Source organism: Nannospalax galili, unplaced genomic scaffold (genome assembly GCF_000622305.1).
Source record: "Nannospalax galili isolate Female #2095 unplaced genomic scaffold, S.galili_v1.0 scaffold9, whole genome shotgun sequence".
In the NCBI taxonomy this organism is placed as follows: domain Eukaryota; kingdom Metazoa; phylum Chordata; class Mammalia; order Rodentia; family Spalacidae; genus Nannospalax; species Nannospalax galili.
Window position 1 is genome coordinate 6,284,820 of NW_008360332.1, and position 23,596 is coordinate 6,308,415.

Genomic DNA, 23,596 nt, shown 5'->3' on the forward strand with positions numbered 1-23,596 from the left:
CTCTCTCACACACACACACACACACACAAGATGTGAAAATAGATGAACTAGTTGAAAAGAGGTTCCGTGGGAGAGGGAGGGAGGCAAGAGAGGGTCATGGGGACAAATATGATCGAGATACATTATATCTGTATGAAAATGCCATAATGGAACCTATGATTGTGTATAATTAATAGATGCTAATAAAAGAAATTCAAGATAAAAGCGTATAAAATTGTCAAGAAGACTTTCAGAAGTTCCTCAGGTTTTAACAAAGGTATCTTAGAGATGTTTCCCCACATAAGGGGCCAGTAGAGAACCACTAGCCACCCTGTCTCAGTCAAGGTCAGAAACGCTCGGCCTCATTTACATTGACTCAACCATTCCAGTCCCCTCCAGAGAGCCACAGTACACAAAACTGTGGAATCCCACATTTTTCATTCTCACAAGGCTGCAGTGGTGGGCTCCTATGTCCGATTCAGACATCCTGGTGACATGCCACTTGAAACTAGCAAAACCTGTCATAGGTTAGTTTTAGAAGCCCCTTTTTGCCCCTTCTTTACTGGATATCTCTCTGCTTTTCTTTATGTCTTTTTCTCATTCTCTAAAATATTTTCAAGCAAGGCTTTACTCGGTGCCTCCTTGGAGTGCAGTAATCCTGCAAGCACAGTTTGCAGGTCACTGGAAGAGGTCAGTGAGAAGTCCCCTGATGCTAATAGCTTGAGTAATACTGCTTTCTCCTTTAGACCACACCATTAAATTGCTTTCATTACCCACAAAGGGGTTGTTTGTGTCAGGGCAATGAGATCAGATATAAATTCAGAGTGGCTAATTTTAAGCTAACCAAATCGTTTATTCCTAATGACTAAAAGAACAAGACAATGATCAAAAATGGTGAAGTGTTTCTTAATGATATACATGCAGAAGCAATGTGTGTTTAAAATGGGCACCTCTAGAGCAAAGTGGTGCTGCTTCAACCTACTATGTGGGAAGTTGCGGGGGGGTACCGGGTACTTTCTCCAGCAATTGGGGCTGAGGGGTATTTCCTGAGGTTCTAAAAGAATTTATATTTTATGTTTTCCAGGAAGGTCAGGGATTTCACTTTGAGCCTCGATTTTTATTAGCTTCTTCTGTTTCTAAATCACTATTTTCTTTGTTCTTTGCACTAGCCAAACTGAAAACTCAGAAGCTGGATTCCTCCTTCTGGCACCTCGCCCTTCCCCCCACCCCCAGCTTCCTCACCTCCTGGGACTTCTGGCATTTTAGGGTCTTTTAAACCTACTTTTTCTTTTCCCTGCTCACTGCTACTGCAGTGACTCCCACCTGTGAAACGTCTCCCCCTGGGATGAGAGCACACAGAATACCTCAGCCGGTTCTCCAAAGTCTGTGCCAGGGCTCAGCCAGGCAACCACTGAATTAGAAACGTGTGTGCACGCACCTCTGTGTGTATGCATATGAATGTGCGTGTGTGCCTGTGTGTATATGCTGTATGCATGTGTGTATGACTGTATGCATGTGTCTGTGTGCATGTGTGCATGCTCCCTGTGTGTGTGTGCGTGTTAATGTGCATATGTGTGTCCCTGTATGCAAAAATGCATGTCTGTGTGACTGTGTGCATATGTACGTGTGTGTGTATGTGTGTGTGTGTGTGTATGTGTGTGTGTGTGCAGGAGGAAACAGAACTCATGTACAAACTGAAAATGCTGGTTCTTGACACATGGACTGCACCACCTTCTAAAAACACATCTCTATAAAGAACTGTTTAGGCTGTGTGAGCAGCCCTCCAAACCCAAGCACCTATAGCCTATCAGAGCTCACCAGCATGACTAGGAAGACCCTTGCTGATCAAGAGGGATCTGAGGACCCTCAGACATCATATGGGCCTGATGACTAAGGTCTGGACATCTGCCTAATCTCCTATTCCCACTATCTGGGGTCTCCACTCCAGATCAGCTCGGGCTAGGGCTCTCCTGACTCCTGCCAGTTCTTCAGGGACTCACTGGCCCTCCAGAGGAAATACCCACTCTTCCTGATTCTCTGCCAACATTCCCTGGCCCTAACTTCTACCTACTGATCCCCAAGTGTACTCAAGCCTGTGGCTGTTAGGAGGTGGCACCTATTGCCCACAGCTCAGAATTTATATCTTATGTTTTCCAGGAAGTTGCACCCCAACTTTGCCTTGGTGGCCTAGAATGTGTTCGAATGCTCTGGCACCATATCTTCTATGGGCTGTGGGTCCATATTCTGCTTTCTGTGATGCTCCTTCAATACAGCTTGAACAGTAGGTTCAGCCATGGGGAGTCTTCCCGTCTTGCACAGTCCACTGGTGACCCTGGCCACCCTTTGTCTATTCTACCTCCCTTACCTTGAGTGCAGGCTCTACCATCACTTCATGACCCTTTCCTGGTCTTGGGTGTTAGAGAAACTCCACAAAGGTATCCCAAAGCCATCTTCCCACTCATCTTTCTAGGCTTCTAAATCTCCATCCTGAAGAAATGGCCAGAGGGCTCTCTAGAAAAATCAACCAGAGCCCAGAGATGTTAGAGTACTTAATATATGTTGTGATGTCAGTATTCGACCTCACCTCATGAAGGGTGGTCAAGGTCCACTATCCCAAACTGATACGCACAGGACATCTAGTGTACTCCAAAAAGTTCTCAAGGAGCCACATAAGAATTAGCGTCTCATACAATACTCAACCATAATTTACCCTCTTTTTTTGTTATCAGAGGCCATCTCTTTTCATGGACTTACCTTGTGTGTGTGTTCTCCAAACCTCTAGGACCTAGTTAAGTCAGTATCTAAGTCACCTAATATGGCCACTCATTGCAAGGCTCTGAGACTCTTTGAGGCTGCCTATAAACAGAGTCCATCCTTGGGAGGTTGGTAGGCTCTGAAGGGCTACATTGTAATGAAACCATCGTTGTAGAGACCTCCTTCCTTCTCTGCCAGCTCCTCCTGGTCATCACTCCTCCATACTGCAGGGACTGGATCTTCCAGGCCTCCTGGTCATCCGCACTGCAGGGACTGGATCTAGAGGCCGAGCTCAGCCCTTCCCTTTCTCACCCGAGGCAAGCCTAAGTGTGGCTTTTCCACCCAGCAGTGAGGGTGTGGTGTGTGTGTGTGTGTGTGTGTGTGTGTGTGTGTGTATCATTCATGAGTTTGCAGTAATCAAAGAAAACCTCAACTTAATAACATGAGACTGTCCCTGGTGAGCCCTGAGGTTGGATGCTGTCATGAGAGATACCTGGAATCCAGTGGCTTGTTAGTGTCATTGTACCTGGGGACCACATTGAGAAAGACCCCCTGAGTCAAGAGGCTCTGTGGGCCCCTTACTATGAAGAGGTCAACAAAGAAGAATCAGGAAGCCTCAAGAGAGTCCAAACTCACAAGATGCCTTAAAGCACAAAGGTATTTCTTTCCTTCCCAAGTCAGCACAGATGAACAGGGGTCCAATCATCATTCCTTAGATGAGCACAGACTTCTCTGGGACCTCTATGTCCTTCTGAGGGTCCATCCTGTGCTACTGAAGAGGCAGCTTCAGTTTCTAAACCTCATACAGACCTGATGAGGCCAACTTAGGACTGGACATCACTGGGGCATCTTTAGAAGTGCTCTAAGACCCAGTAGAAAGCAGAGGTTGGAACTGGGGAGATGGCTGTTAGGAGAGAGCTTGCTGCAAATGTATGAGGACCCGAGTTCCATCCCTAGAACTCACGTAAAAAGTCGGACGTGGTCGTATACATGTGTAATCCCCATGCTGGGGAGGCAGAGACAGATTTCGGGCTTGCTGGCCAGCCAGCCTAGTCTAATGAGCGAGTTCCAGGTAAAAGTGAGAGGCTCTGTCTGAAAACAACAACAAGACAAGTTGGGGCAGTCCCTGAGGAATGACACCTGAGTTTTACCTCTGGTCTCTGTACATGGATACATAGTACACACACCCACACAAACATGAACATACACAGAAAGGAAGGGAGGAAGGGAGGAACCGAGGGAGGGAGGGAGGGTGGGAGGGAGGGAGGGATAAAACCATTCCAGGGGGACATCCAAGAGCTCATGTCAACCTCAGGAGTACAGCAGGCACACCTCGGAAGTAAAACCAGTACAATGTCTCTGGAGCACAAAGCCTTTACCAAAACATGGGGCCCAAGTGTAAGATGACCCAGGACCAAGGAGATTGGGACATTTCCTAGGAAGGAAGACAATGACCTTTCAAAAGAGAAATTGCTCAAGTTGTACACAAAGTCCTGACCTTTTAACCTGATACCCATTTGTGGGGTTCTTGAGGTGAACTCAATCAGGAAGGGAGCTGTTCTGAACATAAGTTATTTCATAAGCCTTGTCTTGGACCAAATAGGCAGGATGAGGTTAGCACAGAGCAACAGAGACCTGACTCGGTGAGTCTAGTTTGGAAAGGTCAGGAATGTAGATATTGTAGGGGAGTGCCTGGGACTCACCAGTTGCTAAGATAACATGCAGGAGATCTCGTCCACACTGTGCCACTGTCCCTTCAGTCAGTATTCAAGTCTGGTGATAAGGAAAAAGACACTAGCTCAAGAGAAGAAAGGATCTCAAAATCAATATTAAATATGAACCAACACACAGCCAGCCCTCCTGATTCTGGGGAGATAATTTAATGATGTCTAAGTCTCCCCAAGTGTCCTGGCTCCTAGTAGCATTAGCCTTGGTTATCTAAGGCTAAGGGGTCAGTCTTAGAGGCGAAGGCTTCATGGACTGGTCACAGTGCCAGTTACCCAGAGCCAGTGCTTACAAAGGCTGACATTTGATATAAAACTCTTGTAGTTTCTTGGATATCTTTTATAATTTTTATCTTGACTTGCTCTTTGTAAGGGACTAATGGGACATGACAGTCAGCTGAGGAGACAGGGAAAGAAAGGGTTTCATGCTTTTTAGAAACTTTACTGTACTTCCCCTCTGCCTTTTGAATGAGACCCCCCCAACACATTATGTAGAGAACCCTGTCATTAGTCCTGATGTAACCCTACTCCATATAACTAGCTGCCCCAAGACAGAGGGAATTGCATGAATCAGCATGAAGAGCCCTGGAGATCCTTTAACCTAGAGGCCCAGCTCTAACAAAGAAATTTCTTTTCATGCCTTATGGTCAGTGATAAAAGTCAATCCTGTTCCAGATTAAGTAGGTCCCTCCATAGACATATCAACAAAGATTGCAATAGATCCTGAATGAGGAATGAAAGTCTGTAGAAACATGGCCCTTATCCCAGGAAGCAATCATGTCACATCACCAGTAAGACAAATCTCCAGTGACACAGAACCAGTCTCCACAGCACAAGTATTGAGGCCCCTGAAAGGGAGGACCACTAGCTTTCAGCAACGCCTAGTCACCCTTTCAGGTGGAGCTGGTGAACACTGGGCTTGTACACCATAAGGAGGTACAGCTTTGGGACAGAGGGATGGGGTTTGAATGGAGGCTCTGCCTCCTTGATATGTGACCTGGGCCGATTTCCATCTTTCTCAGGTTGTTTCCTCATATTCAAAATGGCAGCAGCACTGCTTCCCCTATGGAGTTGTGGGAAGGATTCAACAGTACAATGTGGTACTGAACTAAATAAAATTCTATGTTTTTCCACACAGGGCTGGTAGACATGAGGCAGTCAGGGCTGGGGAGATGCTCAGTGGGTAAAGTGCTTGCTATGTGTGAGGACCTGAGATCAGAGCCCCAGAACCTATGTAAAGCCAGATGTGGTAGCACACGACTACTGTCCCAGAGCTCCTATGGAGAGATAGGAGGTAGAGACAGGAGAGTTCCCAGAATCTCTCCAACTAGTCTGGTGTACACAGTGGCGAACAATAAGAGGCCATGTCTCAAGACAGAAGGTGCGGACTGATACCTAAGGTTGTCCTCTGACCCCCATATTTGCATGGTGACCCTCACACACATGAACAGGCACATATGTGTACACACACTTATCGTATATGCACATATACACAAAAAAGAAAAAGAAGAAAGTGAGATAATCGTACAAAAAAATGCCTGAAGGTGCTTCCGAAATGTCTGTTTCTAGTCTTCCCCCTTGTGACCAGGTCCTCCATTAACCATCCTTTCTGTCAAAGGCTCATGAGTGGATGTGTCAGTTCACTACGTTGGTATTTGTTCAGCACCTACTGTGTAAAAGAACCATAGACCGTGGAAATGAAACCAGACTGACACAGCTCTGTGCTTGACAAACTCAGTCTCCACAGGAAGCACAGGCATGTTGCAAATAAGTTATAATAAAAGGAGTTAGATACTTTGATGCACATGATTACTGTACTGTAGAAGCATCGGAGACTTCTTACTTCCTGGGGAACGGTGTCTGAGAAACTGTCACAGAGAGAGAAGACTCTGGAGGAGATGAATCTTGAACAAGGGACAGTTTACCACTCTAAAAAGAGAGGAGCCTCAGTCACTGTACATCTGCAGAATGGTGACAAGCTTCCCGTGACAGAAACAGATACCGTGTGGGACGGGGAGTGTTGGGAAAAGGGGTCGGAACAGAATTTGGAAGTTGTTTTGGAATCCCAGCCAAGGGACTCAAAGGTCCCCTAGTATGAGAGGGGAGACAAAATGATCTCCAGGTTCACTGTGGGTTTAGGAAAACACCGGTTTAGGAAAACACCTCGGTCTGGAAGAGGAAAAGCCTTCATGGAGGAATCTAGACACAGATAAAGGGTCAGAGGGCATGAAGCAGGCCTGAGTTACCACTGAACTGGGTGTGGCGTCTACTTGTATTGGGTGATGAGAGTTGGCACTGGCAACCTTTCTGGTTGGAAGCCAAACACATAGAACCACCCCTGCAGAGAACCAGAAGAACACAGGGAACAAATTTAAGAGGAAAGTGATGTATGAGGTGTTTGTAGAACGTCCAAGAGTATGTGCAGCAGAAAGCTGGCCACAGAGTGAGATCTTGCCAGAAAAGCTAAAGATGGAGATCTTGCCTCAGGAGGTGCAGCTGGCTCATGCGTTGGGGAAGAGGAGGCTCCTCTGAGACTTGACGAGCTTCAGGAAAAGGGACAAAGGGCACCTCAAGGATAGTCAGAAATGGAAGAGATTGGGCCAAGTGTCAGGAGGAAGAAGGCATCACAGGAGAGCATGAGGCAGGCTGCCACATCCCAGGCAGGTCATGTCAGACTCCTGAATCTGAGAACCAGGAGGGCAACGGAGGCTTCATCAAGCAGCCCCAGAATGGCAGAGAAGGAGCTACCGGGCTAGGGTTTGAGATGTTTACAAAATAGAACGACACAGGGCAAAAAAATCCAGTAATAAAGAAGAGAGGGAATGGACAGTGGTTAGAAGGGGGTGGAAGGTCAGAGGCTATGTTTTGAGTGGTCAAGCTCACAGGAGAGCAAGAACAAAGAAAGTACGCTTTTTGACTCCCCTGACTCCTGATGGAGGTAAGAAATTCTAGCAGAAAGCAGGCGGCAAGGATCTGGAGAGTGGGGGGGGGGGGGGGGGGGGTCATGCCAGAGCAAGAAAGGGGGGGGGGGGGGGCAGAAGGGGAGCAAAAAAGGGCGGAGGCCAGAAGTTTGAAGGAAGCAGCAAAGTTTGGTTTTGTCACACACGGGTCTTGTCTGTTCTCTGCCTCAGAATTTAGTTTCCATGATGGGCTTCTGTTTCCAACGTTCTGTGACCTTGACCACCGCCCGCTTCTGCCGTTGCTTCCTTCTGCAGATTCCAACAAGTTCAGATGGGTCTACCTGACTGGGGGGGGGGGGGGGGGGGGGGGGGGATCATGCCAGAGCAAGAAAGGGTGGAGGGGTGGTCAGAAGGTGAGACAGAAAGTGCGCAGCTCAGAAGTTTGAAGGAAGCAGCAAAGTTTGATTATGTCTCACACTGTTCTTGTCTGTTCTCTGCCTCAGAATTTAGTTTCCATGATGGGCTTCTGTTTCCAACTTTCTGTGACCTTGACCACCGCCCGCTTCTGCCGTTGCTTCCTTCTGCAGATTCCAACAAGTTCAGATGGGTCTACCTGACTGTGTTTTCTGCTCACAGGTGCCTTCCTGTAGCATCCTCTGAGGACAAGCTCTGCCCCCCTTTGGCGCCTGACCTAGTCACCATTATAAGAGCTTTTGGTCTGGCTCAGGAGTCTTCCATGTCCTTCCCCACTCCGCCCCTCCTCACTGCCAGCGGTATTGTTGTAGGTTGAAGATGGGCAAAAAACCTACTGGATTCATCCACATGTTATTATATAAGACATACTCTATCCAGTTGGCCACAGGAGCCACCCTCCAGACAACACACCCACCTTAGGCTCTGTTCATACTTCATACCTGCCTGGTCTCTGACGCACATTTGACAATAACACACTTCTGTGTTTTAAAGCCCTCTATGCTCTGGTTCCAGGATGCCTCTCAAACAGATCACGACTGCTATTTAGAGCTTCATTGCATAAACAGCCTGCCCTGCTCCTTTCCCACACATGTTGCTCAGCTGGATTGTTAGTTATCTGGGTAGGCCTCTCATTTCCTCAGATAAGTTCATCAATAGGATTCCTGTGAGTCATATGTGGGAAAAGCCTCATGGAATAGCTCTGCCCTGGTGTGATAGCTTGTATGACACACTATTGACTCATAAGCCTTGGTCATCTCCTGACAACCACAAAACACTAGCGTGAGGAAGATGCAAAGTGCCTTCTGGGTGGAGGCCAGGTCTCAGTGGGCAGGCAGTATGTGTTTAGGATGAGAAGGTACAAAAAGCAGAAATCTCTTCTTACTGAGAAAACACAAAAATCAAAGCAGGTGCACTATTGGATGGCAAACTCTCTGACTAGCTCAAAAACACAGACAACCGCTGTGCATCCTTGTTCCTTGGTACCCAAGACAGGTTTCTTGCTCCAAGGCATGAGGTTGGACTGGCTAGAACAAGAAAGAACCAGTAAGCCTTGAGCTCTGGCCGCAGCACTAGCAATGATTTACAAGGTGAACTTGGTCAACTCTCAAAAGATGCTGATTCTTCATGGCAAGGAGATCTTTCTTGACACTCTGCAGAGTTCATGATAATAATCTGGTGGTGAAGGAAAGCAGGTGGGAACAGGAAGAGGGGTTGCTCGCTTGGGGTGTCCCTAGTCAGTCCTTTCTAATTCTTCTGCCCTTTATTCCAGGTTCCTTGTTGGTCCCTAAGTCTATGGAAGATTGTGGTTCCAGAAAACACCCTCCACCCCTGATTCCTATCCTGAAATACAGTAGTCCCCAGCTGAAATTCTCTAAAGGTACAATGTTAATGTGAATTTGATAGCATTCTACCTTGGGATAGCATGCATACATTATAATACTCTAGGTGGTAAATTAGCCTGGTGTGGGGAGCACCTGAGTAGGGGTGATAACCACACTGGAAGAATCAATACCCGGGAGAGAGTATTACTGAGTTCTGGAACTGAGCCTTCCAGGAGGTTTGGTGTTGGGCCCTTCCTCCGAGCCCTCTTCTCAAAAAGGTCAAATGTGGGAAGTGCTTCTATCCTTTGCACTAAAAAAAAAAAAAAAAAAAAGTCAATGATTTCTTAAAACAGCTGAAGAATTTCTCCAGGTTTTAAGCAGAAGACAGAAGAAAATTCTAAAGAAGGGAATGAAAAAATGGAACTTGAAAAGCAGGTATGTTAATAAAACAGTACTCACAAGGCGTGTGGAAGAAACAGAAGAAGAAAGTGGAACAGTGACAGGTCTGGAAACAAGGACGCTGGTGTGGACAAATGAATGCTGAGCTGAAAGCAAAGAGAGGCATCTGCTAGAGCGCTGTGGGAAGAAAAGGATCGAACTTGGATGATATATGGCAACATGTGGAGAAGCAAATGAAGAAGACAGACTGCTGACAGGTTGTACAGAGGAGGGGCCAAGAAGAGGTGGGGTGTGGGATGCAACAATCATGCTCTTTTTTCTTTCTGACACCAGACACGGAAGCCTTCTGGATCTTCACCCTCTCCCTTGCTACCTTGATTATGTTAAGAAACATCTAGGGCATTAATGAGGTACATCTTTGGATTTGTATGTGAGGACATCTCTAGGGAGGATTAACTGAGGGATAAGACCTATCCTGAACATTATCAGCACTGTCCCATGACTAAATAAAAAGAAGAAAAGGAGAAAGTCAGCTGAGTACCAACATCCTCTTCCTCTGCTTCCTGATCTGCTGAGATGTAAACAAGCAGCCGTCCGCTCTGGCCACTGTGGTACAGCCTGCTAACCTGTCTTCCCTGCCACAATGGACTGTATCCTCTCACACTGTGAGCCCAAATAAATGTCTCCTTCATTCAGAATCTTTTTTCAAGTATTTGGCCCCAGCAATGAGAAAAGGAAGTAATATAACAGGGTAAAAATCTATCAGTATTGCTGAGGCAGCAGCTGAGAGGCCATTGCTTTCTGCATTGACTCATTCACAGCCTGCCTAGGGACAAACACCTCCCTCGCCCAGAAGATCCTGTTGCAATGTCATGAAACACAGGAGAAAATCATTCCCGCAACAAATGTGCTTCCCTGATCAGCTGCTTCGAGACAAAGCAGAAACACCCCGAAACTCTGTACTAAGTGTTGGTGCCTTGATGACGTCACTCCGAATGGATTTAGTCATTTTCCATCTGATATGACTCCCTGTGCAGTGACCACTGCATACCAACATGTTCACCCCACAAGGCAAACAGCATATTTTTTCAGATATTTGATTATAAGGCGCACAAGGTGGCAAATACTGAAAGCATGTTTCAGGGCTGCAGAGGCCTCAACACAGCCACAAAAGCTACAAAACAAAGTATCTTAAGAATTTCCAAGGACCTTGGCTAACTTTTACGGCCTCTTGGTTTTCAAGTGTGTGTATATGTGTGTGTGTGTGTGTGTGTGTGTGTGTGTGTTTCTGTGTCTGTGTGTGTGTTCATGCACACTTTTGCATGCACATGCTTTCATTCCTTCCTTCCTCCCTCTTTTCTTCTCTTCCTTCATCCCTCTCTCCTCCTTTCTTCCTCCCTCCCCTCTCTCCTTCCTCTCTCCTCTTCCCTTCTCTCTTCTCCTTTCCTTCCTTTTATTTCCCTTCTTTCCTCCCTACCTCCCTTCCCCCCCTTCCCTCTCTCCCTCGCTCCCTCTCTCCCTTGCTCCCTCTTTCCCTCCCTTCCTACTTTCCTTCCCTCTCTTCCTTCTTTCCCTTCTTTATTTCTAATGGAGCAAGGGCATCTCACTGACAAAGAACATGAACAATGCTAAAAGGCCTAGGTTCCTCCGATCCCAGTTCTTCTCAGACCCCAGAAAAATTTTTCCAATTCTAGCAAAAGTGGTGTGAGCACTTGACTAACAAGGTTCCCTGGAAGAATTCATCAGCAACAGGGGAACAATGTCTAGTGAGGAATGTCTGGTACATCTACACACAAGATGTTGACTGTGTGTTGTAGGAGTCCTATCACATTAATGGTTGGTGGTCAGGGTCTGATATACAATGTTTTTTTCATAGACATTACAAAAATGAGGTTAATTATTAATGCAAAGATTACCTGTCAGAGATAGGAGTCATTAACAGAATTTGGTAGGGGAGAACGTAGTTCATAGAGATCAGCAAGACAGGTGGAGAGCTTTTCCACTTGTGCTGACCACATGTTTAGACTGATTGAGGTCTCCAGTGACAGAGTTGGTACCATTTACCAGCTGTCAGGCACCCTCTGCAAAGCACACCTAGTCAGCTGCCTGTCCATATTGAAAAAAATCTGTTTTTTATTTTTTTTATGGCACCATCAATAGGCCTCTAGTCCCTGTCTCTAGGACATTTTGTAACATTACTGGGGTAAGGGGGCATTCTGCTGGAACACAGAACGAAGCCCATCAGGGGCAAACTAAGGCCCAAGAAGAACAGCTAATGTTTACTTAGTATTTCCTATGTCCTAAGCACTACCTGAACTGTCTGATGAGCATTATCTCCTTGAATCTTCAAAACTTCACCACGTCAAAGATATTAATATGCCCATCTTACAGATGGGAAAGCCAAGTCACAGAGTGATTAGGCAAAGTGCTGAGGGTCACAGAACTTGAAAGTCACAAAGCCAGAATTTAAGTTTAATTCCCCAACACACTCGAAAGTCCTTACAGTTACTATCTTCTTTGCTAAGCATATGGTTTGAAAAATATGGAGCTGTTAGTTCCCAGGAGAGGTTGTTGTACATTGCTTCAAAATCTTTAGAACAGGGTGGTTTAAATACTGAAATATCACAAAATGTTATAGAAATAATGCCATTTAGAAATCAAGAGAGGTAGAAGCCCTACATCTCCTGGCATAGGCCTGTGCCATCCTACACGGGTCACATGGAGGAGGACGTTAATGAACTAGGAAGAACCTCCCTGCATTCAAATCTCATCTCTGCTCCTTCTCTTGTCAACACATTAAAGCTCGCTAGGTCTCAGTTTCCTCATCTGGAAATAATAACAAAACCTCTCTCATAGTCAGACATAATCATAATAAATTGAAATAAAACATGTAAATCACTCAATGTATAACATCCAGTGAATATGAACTGTTAGCATTTTTACCATTGTGCATCTACGGGAGAAAGATACTTCAGCCCACTCAAGTTCGTTTGTCCATTAAAACATCCACCTTGAGCTATGAAGGTAAAGGAAACAATGTTCTATGTGCTTAGCGTGCACTGACCTTCTCATAGGAGGCACTAAGCAATGTTCTTTCATCTTCATCTCAAGGTGGAACTGCCCCTGACTGAGGTGAGACCTCACCTCTTCACATTGAAAATGGGATGCCCACTTGTTATGACTTGACTGCAAAATGCCCTCCACAGGCTCATATGTTTAAGCACTTGGTCTTCAGCTGGTGGCATGGTTTGGGGAGGCTGTGAACCCTTGGGAAGTGGGGCCTTGTTAGAGGAAGTGGCTCTCTGCAGGGTAGACCTTGAGATGAACAGACTGGTCCTGCTTCCTGTTCTTTGTCTGCTTCCTGGTCCTCAGAAGTTTGAGCAAGCAATGTCATGCTCCTGCCACCATGCCTTCTGTGCCATACTGGACTGTACCCTCAAACCACAGCCAAACGAGCCCTTCCCTCTTCACATTGCTTCCCTCAGGTCACAGCAATAAGAAAACTAATGCACCACTTATCCCTGACACTGCCTACTTTACAGGCCTGTCCTGGACATAGCTGCCAAAGGCCAAGCTGGAAGTAAGTCTAGGTTCTTTTTTGAGTGATGGGATTTTTAAAGCCACTGGACTTCCTTAAATCTCAATTTCCTCTTTTTTTTTCATTCTATCAATGTGTGAACAAGCATATCCCCAGAGAAAAGGCAAAGAGGGATCCAGCATCAGTCTATGTGAAGAGAAAGGAAGATGTAATAAGAAAATACCCAGCACCTGGTTGTAATTATCACAGGCTTTTTAAAGACCCTTAACAATAAAAAAAAATTCAGTACTTTTTGTCAAAGAGCAGGGGGGAGAGAGAGGGAGAGATACAGAGAATGAGAGAGACAGACTGAGAGACAGAGATAGAGAGACAGAAAAAAATCTCTTGATCTAAAGACCACAGCTTTTCGTAGTCCACAGAACAGAATGTATTTTAGCTCAGAATCCAGTACACACAAACACACATGCAAAAAACAATTTAAGGACTGTGCTTAGGGGCTGAGCAGATGGCTCCGATGTTAAGAGCACATGCTGCTCTTGAAGAGGACCTGAGTTTAGTTCTCAGCAGCCACACTGGGGGCAGGGGTGATCACAACTCCCTATCCCGCTCCAGGGGCACTCTGTATCTTCCCCTTACTGTTTCACTTTCATAGTTTCAGTGACCCATAGTCAACTGTAGTCTAGAAATATGAAATGGAAAATTCCAGAAATGAAGAATTCATCAATTTTATACTTTACTCTATTCTGATCAGTGTGATGAAATTTCACCTCTATCTCACCTGGGACACGAACCATTTGGTGTCCAGGAGCTCCACATCACATATGCTGCTTTTTATTAGCCATTTGCATGCAGCTTGATGATCAAAATAACTGCCATGGCATCTCAGTGGTTTGGTTCAAGTGACCCTTATTTTACTTAATAACAGCTCCAGAGTGCAGGAGTAGTTATGCTGGCAATTTGGATATGACTAAGAAAAGCCATAAAGTACTCATATCAAATAAAAGGGCAAATGTTCACAGGTTAATGCTGAGAGAAAAAGACAAAAAAAAATCCTGCATGTTGTGGTTCCTGAGCTCTGGCCAATTATTGCTGTTAATCTAATTTATAAATTAAAGTTGATTATCAGTGTATAGCATATATAGGGTTTGGTATTAATCAGTTCAGCATCCACCGGCCATCTTGGAACATCCATCCCCCCAATCCCCCGTCGATAATTGGAAATACTAAATGAATTATACTAATAATACTAAATAATACTGAATTAATTATAATCCACCGTTTGAGTCACCCTATGAAAACATGAAGCCTCATGGAAGACTTTAAAAGTACAGGTTCACAAATCCCTTCCCCTTTTCTTTTTTCTTTTCTTTTCTTGTCTTTTCTTTTTCAAGACCTTGCAAAATAGAAGAAAGTCTGGCCCATTTCTGATCCCTGTGTCCACAGTTCAGATGGTATACTGCTTGACAATAAACATAGTTTGTGTGTATGTTTGGTGACTGCAACTGATTAGGCTTGATGACAAGCAAGATTTCAAAATTCCATCTCGGATGGGGCTTTGGTGCTCTTTGGAAAATAGGATCGATCGTATGTCTTCCCTGTGTTTTCAATGAGCAACTTCCTCCATGGACGGGGCCCCAACGTATATCACAGCCCAGAAGTGAGCACGAATTCTACCATGGGGCCGCTGAAATGAGAACAGGATGCTGACACGCCTTTCCAGTCGTGCACAGATTTGAACCCCACACCACCACCATCGCCGCCACCACCCACAAGAAGCCGTTTACTCCCAATCCTGCTCTGTGTTTTTGTGTCCAACTGAAAGCTAACTCTGGGAAAGAATGTGAAGAGCATCTGATCTACCACTCTCCTTCCAAGCAGTACAGCCAACTTTTTGGCTCACCGTTGAGCTTTTTTTTCAGGGTCACAGAAATCACCTGTGCTCCTGCATCCTTCCTTGGGTAATACACAGGCTTTGGGGGTGGGGTCTATCATCACAGTTGAGTATACCTTTTCCTTTTACTTAGGGTGTCTGCTCCTCCTGTCTACCTGAATCCTTCCTATCCTTCTGCACTACATCCCAAGCCCTCTGAGACAGTTTTCCCAGCCCATGCTCTCATCCTTCCTTGCAGCAAGACAAAGTTCACTGGATTCACACAACTACTTGGCTTTTAGGTACTGTTCAACAGACATTCATGGAATGGCTTTCTAACATTTAAAAGAGCAATCCTAATAAACTTTGGGATTTAATCTTACTAGCATTCCCTACAAGGTATATATCAAGGATTACATAGCAAGGTTTTCACATTTTCACATTAAAATACTTACACCATGTAATTATTAAAGAAATCCATTTTAAGCTATTCATCTCCACATTCTAAGAACAAGTGGGTACAATAATGGTAGACCCCCAAACTGCTGATTTTTAAAATAGTCTGTCATTTGGGACATGTTTGTTTTGGGTAACTGAATTCTTACAGGTATTCTTAGAACAAGTAAGAGCTTCTTCTCCAGGATACTGGGAAATGCTGTCATGGGAAAGCCTTTGAGTTTTGACGCATGGTCAGTCCACAGAACCCTGTGTTGGTCACTGCTCTGCAAGATTCCCACTCATTTATTGAGAGGTCTCTTCCTTTCCCTCCTTCTCTCTGTAACACACATATACCCCTCTTCCTTCTCATTTCTACCTTTGGCTACTTAATGTTATAATGGGATCACTGAAATTTATACCTTGGAAAGAGCTTGAAGATTATCTATTCCAAATTAGATGGAAATATTTCTCTAAATAATGAAATTATTTCATTCATTATTTAGAGTGAAATAATGTGCTTTGGGTCACTCTTAGGAAACTTTTAAAAGATATGGGGCCAAACACTAAATCTGTGTCACCCAAAGAAATTGGGACCTAGCCGTCTTGAAACCTTTACCACCTAGTGCTTCAGTTTCATTTCTGTTTCCAAACTTCCTATCTTCCATTAAATCCCTGTCTCACCACTGAGAAACTTCCCCAGGTCCTTAGCACTGACCTGTCTGCCTGCCATTGACCAATTCCCCTGCACTGTTCCGTCTGAATCCCACGACTTCTCTTATCTTCCTTGGCAATTTCATTGTTAATTCCGGTTTTTCTTACCCAATACGGCACCTGTCAAAACCACACAGCTCCTTTATTTTAAACTTTTCTACAACTGTTAGCAAAGTTCGCATGTGACACCGAAGCTGGTGATGGAGATTACTGCAGCGTCCTGTTCTTTCCACCTAGGAAGACAGAAGGCTTCTGTGGCCCTGCTGTGTGCTATACTCAATGTGATAAAACATAAATATTTTCTTCTCAAGCAGGCAGGCAATTCCTCAAGCTATATGACCAATCAAATTCTAATGCTTACAAACTAAGCAAGAGATGTGTAGCAAAGCTCACTGACATACCTACACATGCTAAATTCCACTCTGTACCAGAAGCATTAATAGTCTATCTAGCTCCAGAGGGAAAATACTGATGAATGGGGACTTGCCCTTTCTTGTTTTTGCAAGGTGCTAAATGGAGAATGAGGTGATGAAAAAGTTACCAATAAACAATCCAAGTAGATCTAGGAAGAGGGTTCACTTGGTAAAGTGTTTGTCCTGCAAGCAGGAGGACCTGGGTTTAATCCCCAAACCCATGGAAAAATGCCAGGCTCAGGGGCAGGCACTCGTAATCCCAGAGTTCGGGGGCAGAAATCAACAGATCCCTGGGCCTCGCTGGCTGGCCCATCTAGCCTACTTGGTGAGCTCCAGGTCAATGAGAGATCATGTTTCAAAAACCAAAATGAGGGCTGGATAGAGGGCTCAGTGGTTAAGAACACTTGATGTTCTTCCAGAGGACCCGCATTTGACTCTAGCACACACATGACCCCTAACAACTGTCCATAACTCCAGTTCCAGGGGATCTGACACTCTCTTCTGGCTCTGCAGAGCAATGCATGCATGTAGTATACTTACATATGTGCAGGCAAAACACCCAAACACATAAAATAAAAATAATAAATGAAATATTTTTAAAAAATAAAATCAAGGTGGACAGTATCTGAGGACTAACAGTCAAGGTTGGCCTTTGACCTGCGCACACAAAAATACACACATCCCTATTTGCCCACACGTCACAAATTCTACATGCATGCACGCACGCACACCCCAACACACACAAAACCCAAACAAATCAAAATCACCTATTCAGTATAGAGTTAAACACGTAGATTCTGCAGGTCAGCTCCACAGCCAGTCTTGTCCCCACCACGAGCAGGGAAATGACTTGGGACACATTAAACCCTACGTTCAGTTTCTTCACCTGGTTGGTGGTTGGATAACCAAAGCACTCACCTCACAGAGTTGCCACGAGGATTAAATAAACTAATATTCATAAAGTCACCTACGTCACTCTTTGTCACATACCGAGCACTATATAAATATTTATTAACTAGGTCCTCGGTTTGAACAACCATGCTGGGTGTCTGCTGACCTTAGAGACACAGAGGTGGGAGCTGGAGAGTTGGTTCAGCAGTTAAGAACACTGGCTGCTCTTGCAGAGGACTAGGGTTCGATTCCCAGCACCCACACTGCAGCTAATAACGGTCTATAACTCCAGTTCTAGGGGAATCTGACACTCTTTACTGGCCTCCTCGAGCACTGCACCACACGGGTGCACTTACACACATGCAGGCAATATGCTCATACACACAAAATAAAAATAATAAAATATTAAAAAAAAAAACACATAGGTGGTCCCCTCCTGCCTCCCATCAGACACATGCACTCTGCATGTCCCAACATGGCCTGTCTCCAGGAGTTACCTGCAGTCTCTTCACTTCAGGATTTGACAGAAAGATACGCCTGGCCTTCGCTCCATAATGGCCCCTCACACACAGTAGGAAATTGTCTCTCTGCCTTAGAAGAAAAGGCCTATGAAACCACAGAAGTCCCTATTTGCCCACACATCACAAATTCTACCTGCAACTCATAATTAGAACAAAGGGATAATAGGTCACTTACCAAGGTATAAAAAGCCACAGGAAAAGTCTGCTGTAATGGGTGTGGTGTCTTGGGGGAGGGGCTCACGGTACAAAGCAAATCTCCACAGAGCTGTCCAAAGCAGCTGCCCTAAAGTGGCCAAGTGTGACTCCAGCAAGATGCTCAGCTGTGCCAGATTCGATATCCTCAAGGTCCTTGAAAAACCACCACTTTGCTAACCCCTTAAGACCCAGGCCTAATGCGCCTTGCAGGAGTATAAACATTAATGTTGATATAGGTTGAGCATCCCCAGTTTGAAAATTTTGGATCAAATATGCTCCAAAATCTGTAATTTTGTTCAGTACAAACCATAGGGAGTTTGAAATCCTTTTGGTCCCAAGCATTTCTAGTCAGCGGGCCTCCAGCTGGATTCTCTTTCCTTGGTTGCTTTTCAATGACTTCCAGGCTGCCCTAATTTCCTGGGGGTTCCCGCTACTCCTCTTGGGGCTCCCCTGCTGGCTGCTCCCCACACTGAGGCTGCTCCCCTGATTCTTCTCTACAACACTCACATTCACTTTCATGGGGAGTTCATGCGGTCTCCTGGCTTAAAGTCCCATTTCCTCCCTGCGAAGTCTCTGAAATGTATAGAAGCTCAGACCAAGAGCATGAATTCCTTAATTCCTGTTCCCACCTGTGAATTTGGGATTGGCACTCTGCTTGGATGTCTAGCAGGATCTGAAATTGAACTTGTAGGAATCCAAAGTCCCCTCCCCCACACCTCCTCCGTATCAGTGTCCCTCATCTCAGTTAATGACAGTCTTCACTTTCAAATTTCATCATGTCCTCATTTCTCTCCCTGCCTCGGCTGGCCTGGAACTTGTGTCACCCCAGGCTGGTCTTGAACTCTAAGTTCTCCTTCTGTTTCAGTCACCCAAGTGCTAGGATCATAGGCATGTGCCTGGCAAGTCCATGAGCTCCACCTTTAAAGCAGGACCTGGCCATCCCCTCTGACTGCCACCTGGCTCCTGTGAGTTCTCCAAGTACTGAAATGCCCTCTTACGCAATGTCCTGCTTTGTCCTTATCTCCCTGTGGTGCCTTCTTAAGCAAGGGTGGTATGCTAAAACATCATGTCAATCCCTTATCCAAACCCTCTAGTTGCTTCTTACCTCACTCAGAAAAGCCAAAAATTCATATGACTACATGGCCCCACATAATCTGAGTGGGCCACCCTGTCTGAGAGCTGTCTGTCCTGTTCTCCCACTTTCCCCTACCAGTCTCCTTATAGGTGTGACACTCTGAATCTTCTGCCTAGACCCATGTCTCAGATACCCATGGGGTCCATTCCTTACCACCTTCACATCTCTGCCCCAAATTCACCTACCTGTGTCCCTGCACGCCTTTTGAAAACAACAAACCATACTAGTACCCTCATTCTGTTTCCTTGCTTTCTTTTTCAGTATGACTTCTCTTGCTTTATAAGTTCTACTTTCTTAGAGGAATGACTTTTATAAAATGGACAGAATCTGGACTAATGCCTTTAATCTTGCAACCAAAAGCTACTGCAAACTCACTGACCATGTGCTCTTGTGACCTGAGTGCCTGACCTTGATCCCTCCAAACTGCAATTTGCCGTTCCACCCAAGATAGCGAGTGAGTGTGGGTATTCTTGAGAATTAACAAACCAAAGCACTGAAAGGCAATGCATCTTCATTCAAAACAATGAAGACTGAGAATACTTGACACTGTATGAGATGAGATGTTTTGGGTGTAGGAATGAAAGGGAAAGACTGTCTGATAAATAAGGGTGGATCCAAACTTGTAGTTCCTCAATTGAAGCTGGAGAAATGGTTTAGAATAAACTTATGGATGAGGCCCGATTCAACAGCACAGTTTCAGGAGCTATCTGGAGGAACTGGCACCCTCCAAGTTTGGGCCCATTCAAAAATAGGCTATTTATTCTGGTATAACTGTAATGTTGGCATAGTACACTGCACTTAGTTCATCAGAACCCTTATCTTATTTACTCCTATGAGGGTATAAACTCTGTGTGAGTAGGGATTGATGTCTGATCTCTTCGCTGCTGCATTCTGAGTGCCTAGTGAGTGCCTTGCACACAGTGGGCATTGGATAGGGATTTACTGGATGGATGGAAACACCAGCTCATTTGGCTTTTCTTACCTAAGACAGTCATCACTGTCTTCATTAGCTTCATGGGAGCCCGCCGGCGGCTGATGGAGCCACTTGTATGTGGAGACATTACGTTGGTCTTCCTCTTGACATACATGTAGATGCGCAGGTATACCACCGCCATAATGAAGAAGGCCAGGAGGTTGGACACGGTCCAGAAAATGAGGTAACTCCTGCTGTAAATGGGGGCCAGGGATGAGCAGGATGAGATGTTGCAGAGGCAATTCCATCCTAGTGTTGGGACTGCCCCCATGAAAATGGCAATGGCCCACACCAGCAAGATGAGCAGTGTCACCCTCTTTTTGGTCAAGTTGCTGTGGACCCGCATCCTCATGATTGACATGTGCCTCTCGACAGCAATAATCAGCAAATTGGCCAGGGAGGCAGTCAGGCTTGTGTCCAGGAGCCCCTGGCGGAGAAACCAGCGGTTGACAGTCAAAGTTTTTGAGACCGGGCCAGTGTTAAACATCAGGAATACATAGGCTATTCCAGCAAAGAAATCTGCAGCAGCTAAGTTAGCCAACAGGTAGTAGAAGGGGAAGTGGAACTTTCTGTTTTTGATCACGGCTGCAATGACCAGAGAATTAGAAAAAAATATAAACAGGCAGAAAAATGTCCCAACACACAAGACAATCAAAAGTTTTGTCCCCGTCCACTCATCAGCGGTTTCAGTGTTACTCCTGTTATAAAAAAAGTCCATCCGCTTCTCATAGTGACACTCATTCATCGTGGAGAAGAGTTGAACATCCTAGAAGGAAATTTAAAGAAGAAACAAGCATCACTCTGGGTGAAATCAGTTGCTAAACCACTGACCACTGGTAGGCCTCTCCTTTAACTAACTCCTATTAATCCTAGGTCTCAATTTAAGTGTCCCTTTTGCTCCAGTACATTCACCCCTAACCTCCTACCATGGCATCTAGCTTACATGCAAACTGTTTCCCAGGGTAGGCTGAAAGTTCAGTGAGGGAGGGTCTGTGTCTATTTTCTTTTCCATTATAAATAGCCTCAGAACCAAGTTACTTGGCTGCCTCATGACAGGTGATTGAATGGTTGGCTGAATGAATGGATGAATGAATGGTCAGGAAGAAATCAATTATGTCAGATGATAAGTCCTTCAGTTCCCACTCGGCTCTGGTAACAACTACAATGCAGCATAAACCATTGATGAACGCTTTCTCCTGGTGGCTTCCAGTTCATTTCATATTTATGGGGTCTGTTCAGTAATCAACACAGGCTGGTAGCACCAGGCACATTTCTTTCCAAGATAACAATATTCAATTACACTTCATGAAGCCGAATGCCTTCGCTAAGAGATAACCCTCCTCTGCTTCTGAGTCCTGTCCTGATCCTTCTTTCACCATCGTTCAGTTTCATGCTACAGTCACATTCACTGATCTGGCCTATGGTGTAGGGAGGGAGCCTTTGATATCAACATCCCTTCCCTATCTGTTTATTCACCCTTTCCTCATAGTCTTTCAATCCAAACCGCACCAGTGTGAATGTGTGTACTGGATTTTCCAACCCAATCACTTTAGTTTCTTTCCCAAGAGAGTCTCTCATGAGCAGGTGGCAGAGGACAGGGCCTCCACAGATGAGACTGAGATCCAGGGGGATTGGGCAGGTATCCAACCCAATGCAGAGATGTTAGACTTCACTTGCCATGTAAAGGCAAGTCCTTGGGATATGTGTGAAAGGAGACTCCAAAAGTGGTATCAGGCTGCAATGAAGACACTAGTCCTCTCAGTACAAGATCTTTTAGACCCCAAAGATAAGAGATTCTAGTTAAGGCAAGGGCTCCAAAGATGTCCATTGCCTATGTTTGGTGTTCTGCCTCATAGTTCCCGGCCACAGCTATGAATGGTCCCATCAATAATCCCTGGGGTTGAAGGCCAAGATTCTAGCTTCTGGCTAGAAGGACTGTGAGATCCTTCACAAGAAACAAGCTTGGAATTTGTTCACAGAAGAACCACAGACTCAGCAGGTTTAGGAGCTGAACTGTCCACTCGTGGGAATGAAGTGGCTCTAACAGAGAAAGTAGAGAAGAAATCCCAAGCTTTCAAAGTTCCTACAGATTCTAGAATCTGATCCCACATTCAAAGTCAGGATAAGAAGCCCAGACAGCAATTTTAAGTAATACAAAACAGAGATATATGTCAGTCTGCTTTCTAATTTTTATTTTAATGATATAATGACATTTATACGTGAATTAAATACTTGTTCTCTGCCATTCAAAGGGAGGTAAAATATCACTTGATATACTTAATAATTGAGGGAGTCTCAAAAGACAAATGTTCTTATGCCTTTAAATTATAAGAAAGGGGGACTATCTCCAGTGAATCTGGAGCTGTGGTCCCTTCCCGTGAGATGAGGCTGTGGTCCTCTCCTACAAACTGGAGTTGTGGTCCCCTCCCATGAGCTGGAGTTCTGGTCCCCTCCTGTGAGCCTGGAGCTATGATTCCCAAACACGAGTCATGGTTCCACATTCCTCTGGTGGTGGGCTGATGGTGGAGCAGATTGGAAGATGGGAGACTTCCTGATGCTGGAGAAATGGCTCAGTAGGTACCTGAGTTCAGATTCCCAGTACCATGCAAAATGCTAAGGGCAGAGGCCTAGGCCTGTAATCCCAGCACCAGGGAGATAAAGACAGAAGGAGCTCTGGAACTTGCTGCAGTGAGCTCCAGATTCAGTGAAAGACCCTGTCTCAAAAAGTAAGGTTGAATGGGACTGGAGAGATGGTTCAGCAGTTAGAAGCACTGGCTGCTCTCACAGAGGACCCAGGTTTGTTTCCTGGCAGCCACAGTGGCTAACAACCATCTGTAACTCCAGATCTAGGGGATACTACACCCTCTTCTGGACTCCAAAGGCATTGTACATGTGGATACACTTACATATACGCAGGCAAAACACTCATAAAAATAAAAATAAAATAGAATTTTAAATAAGGTGAAGAACAATTGAGGAGGACATCCGACATCAACCTCTGGCCTCCACGCACACAAGCACACATGTGCACATATATGCATGAACACATACACATACAGAAAACACACAGATATAATTTGAATAGATTTTTAACATTCCATTGTAAATGTCACACTTAACTAATTCCTAAATAAACACTGAGGTTATTTTCAGTGTTTGACCTTAATAAGCAATTAATCTTTACAACATGGCCAGTTATTTCTCTAAGAATAATTTGTAATTTTCAGATTGAGGTAGGGGATATAAATGTATCTGAAGGTTTCTAATACATCTTATCAAACTGCATGAAAATGACTGTATTTCTAACTCTACCAACAGCATAGGAGAAGATAGTAACCAAATAGAATTCTACTAAATAT

General features: G+C 45.0%; 1 protein-coding gene across 1 annotated transcript in view; it reads right to left on the reverse strand.

The window, feature by feature from the left end:
- Lpar3 (lysophosphatidic acid receptor 3) overlaps positions 1-21,024 on the reverse strand; it is a 51,358-nt gene extending 30,334 nt beyond the window's left edge. The window contains exon 1 of the mRNA XM_008826241.1: positions 20,247-21,024. Within this exon, the coding sequence (XP_008824463.1) occupies positions 20,247-20,982 (736 nt within the window). The 5' untranslated portion in view covers positions 20,983-21,024. The remainder of the gene's footprint in view (positions 1-20,246) is intronic.
- Positions 21,025-23,596: the final 2,572 nt, after the last annotated feature.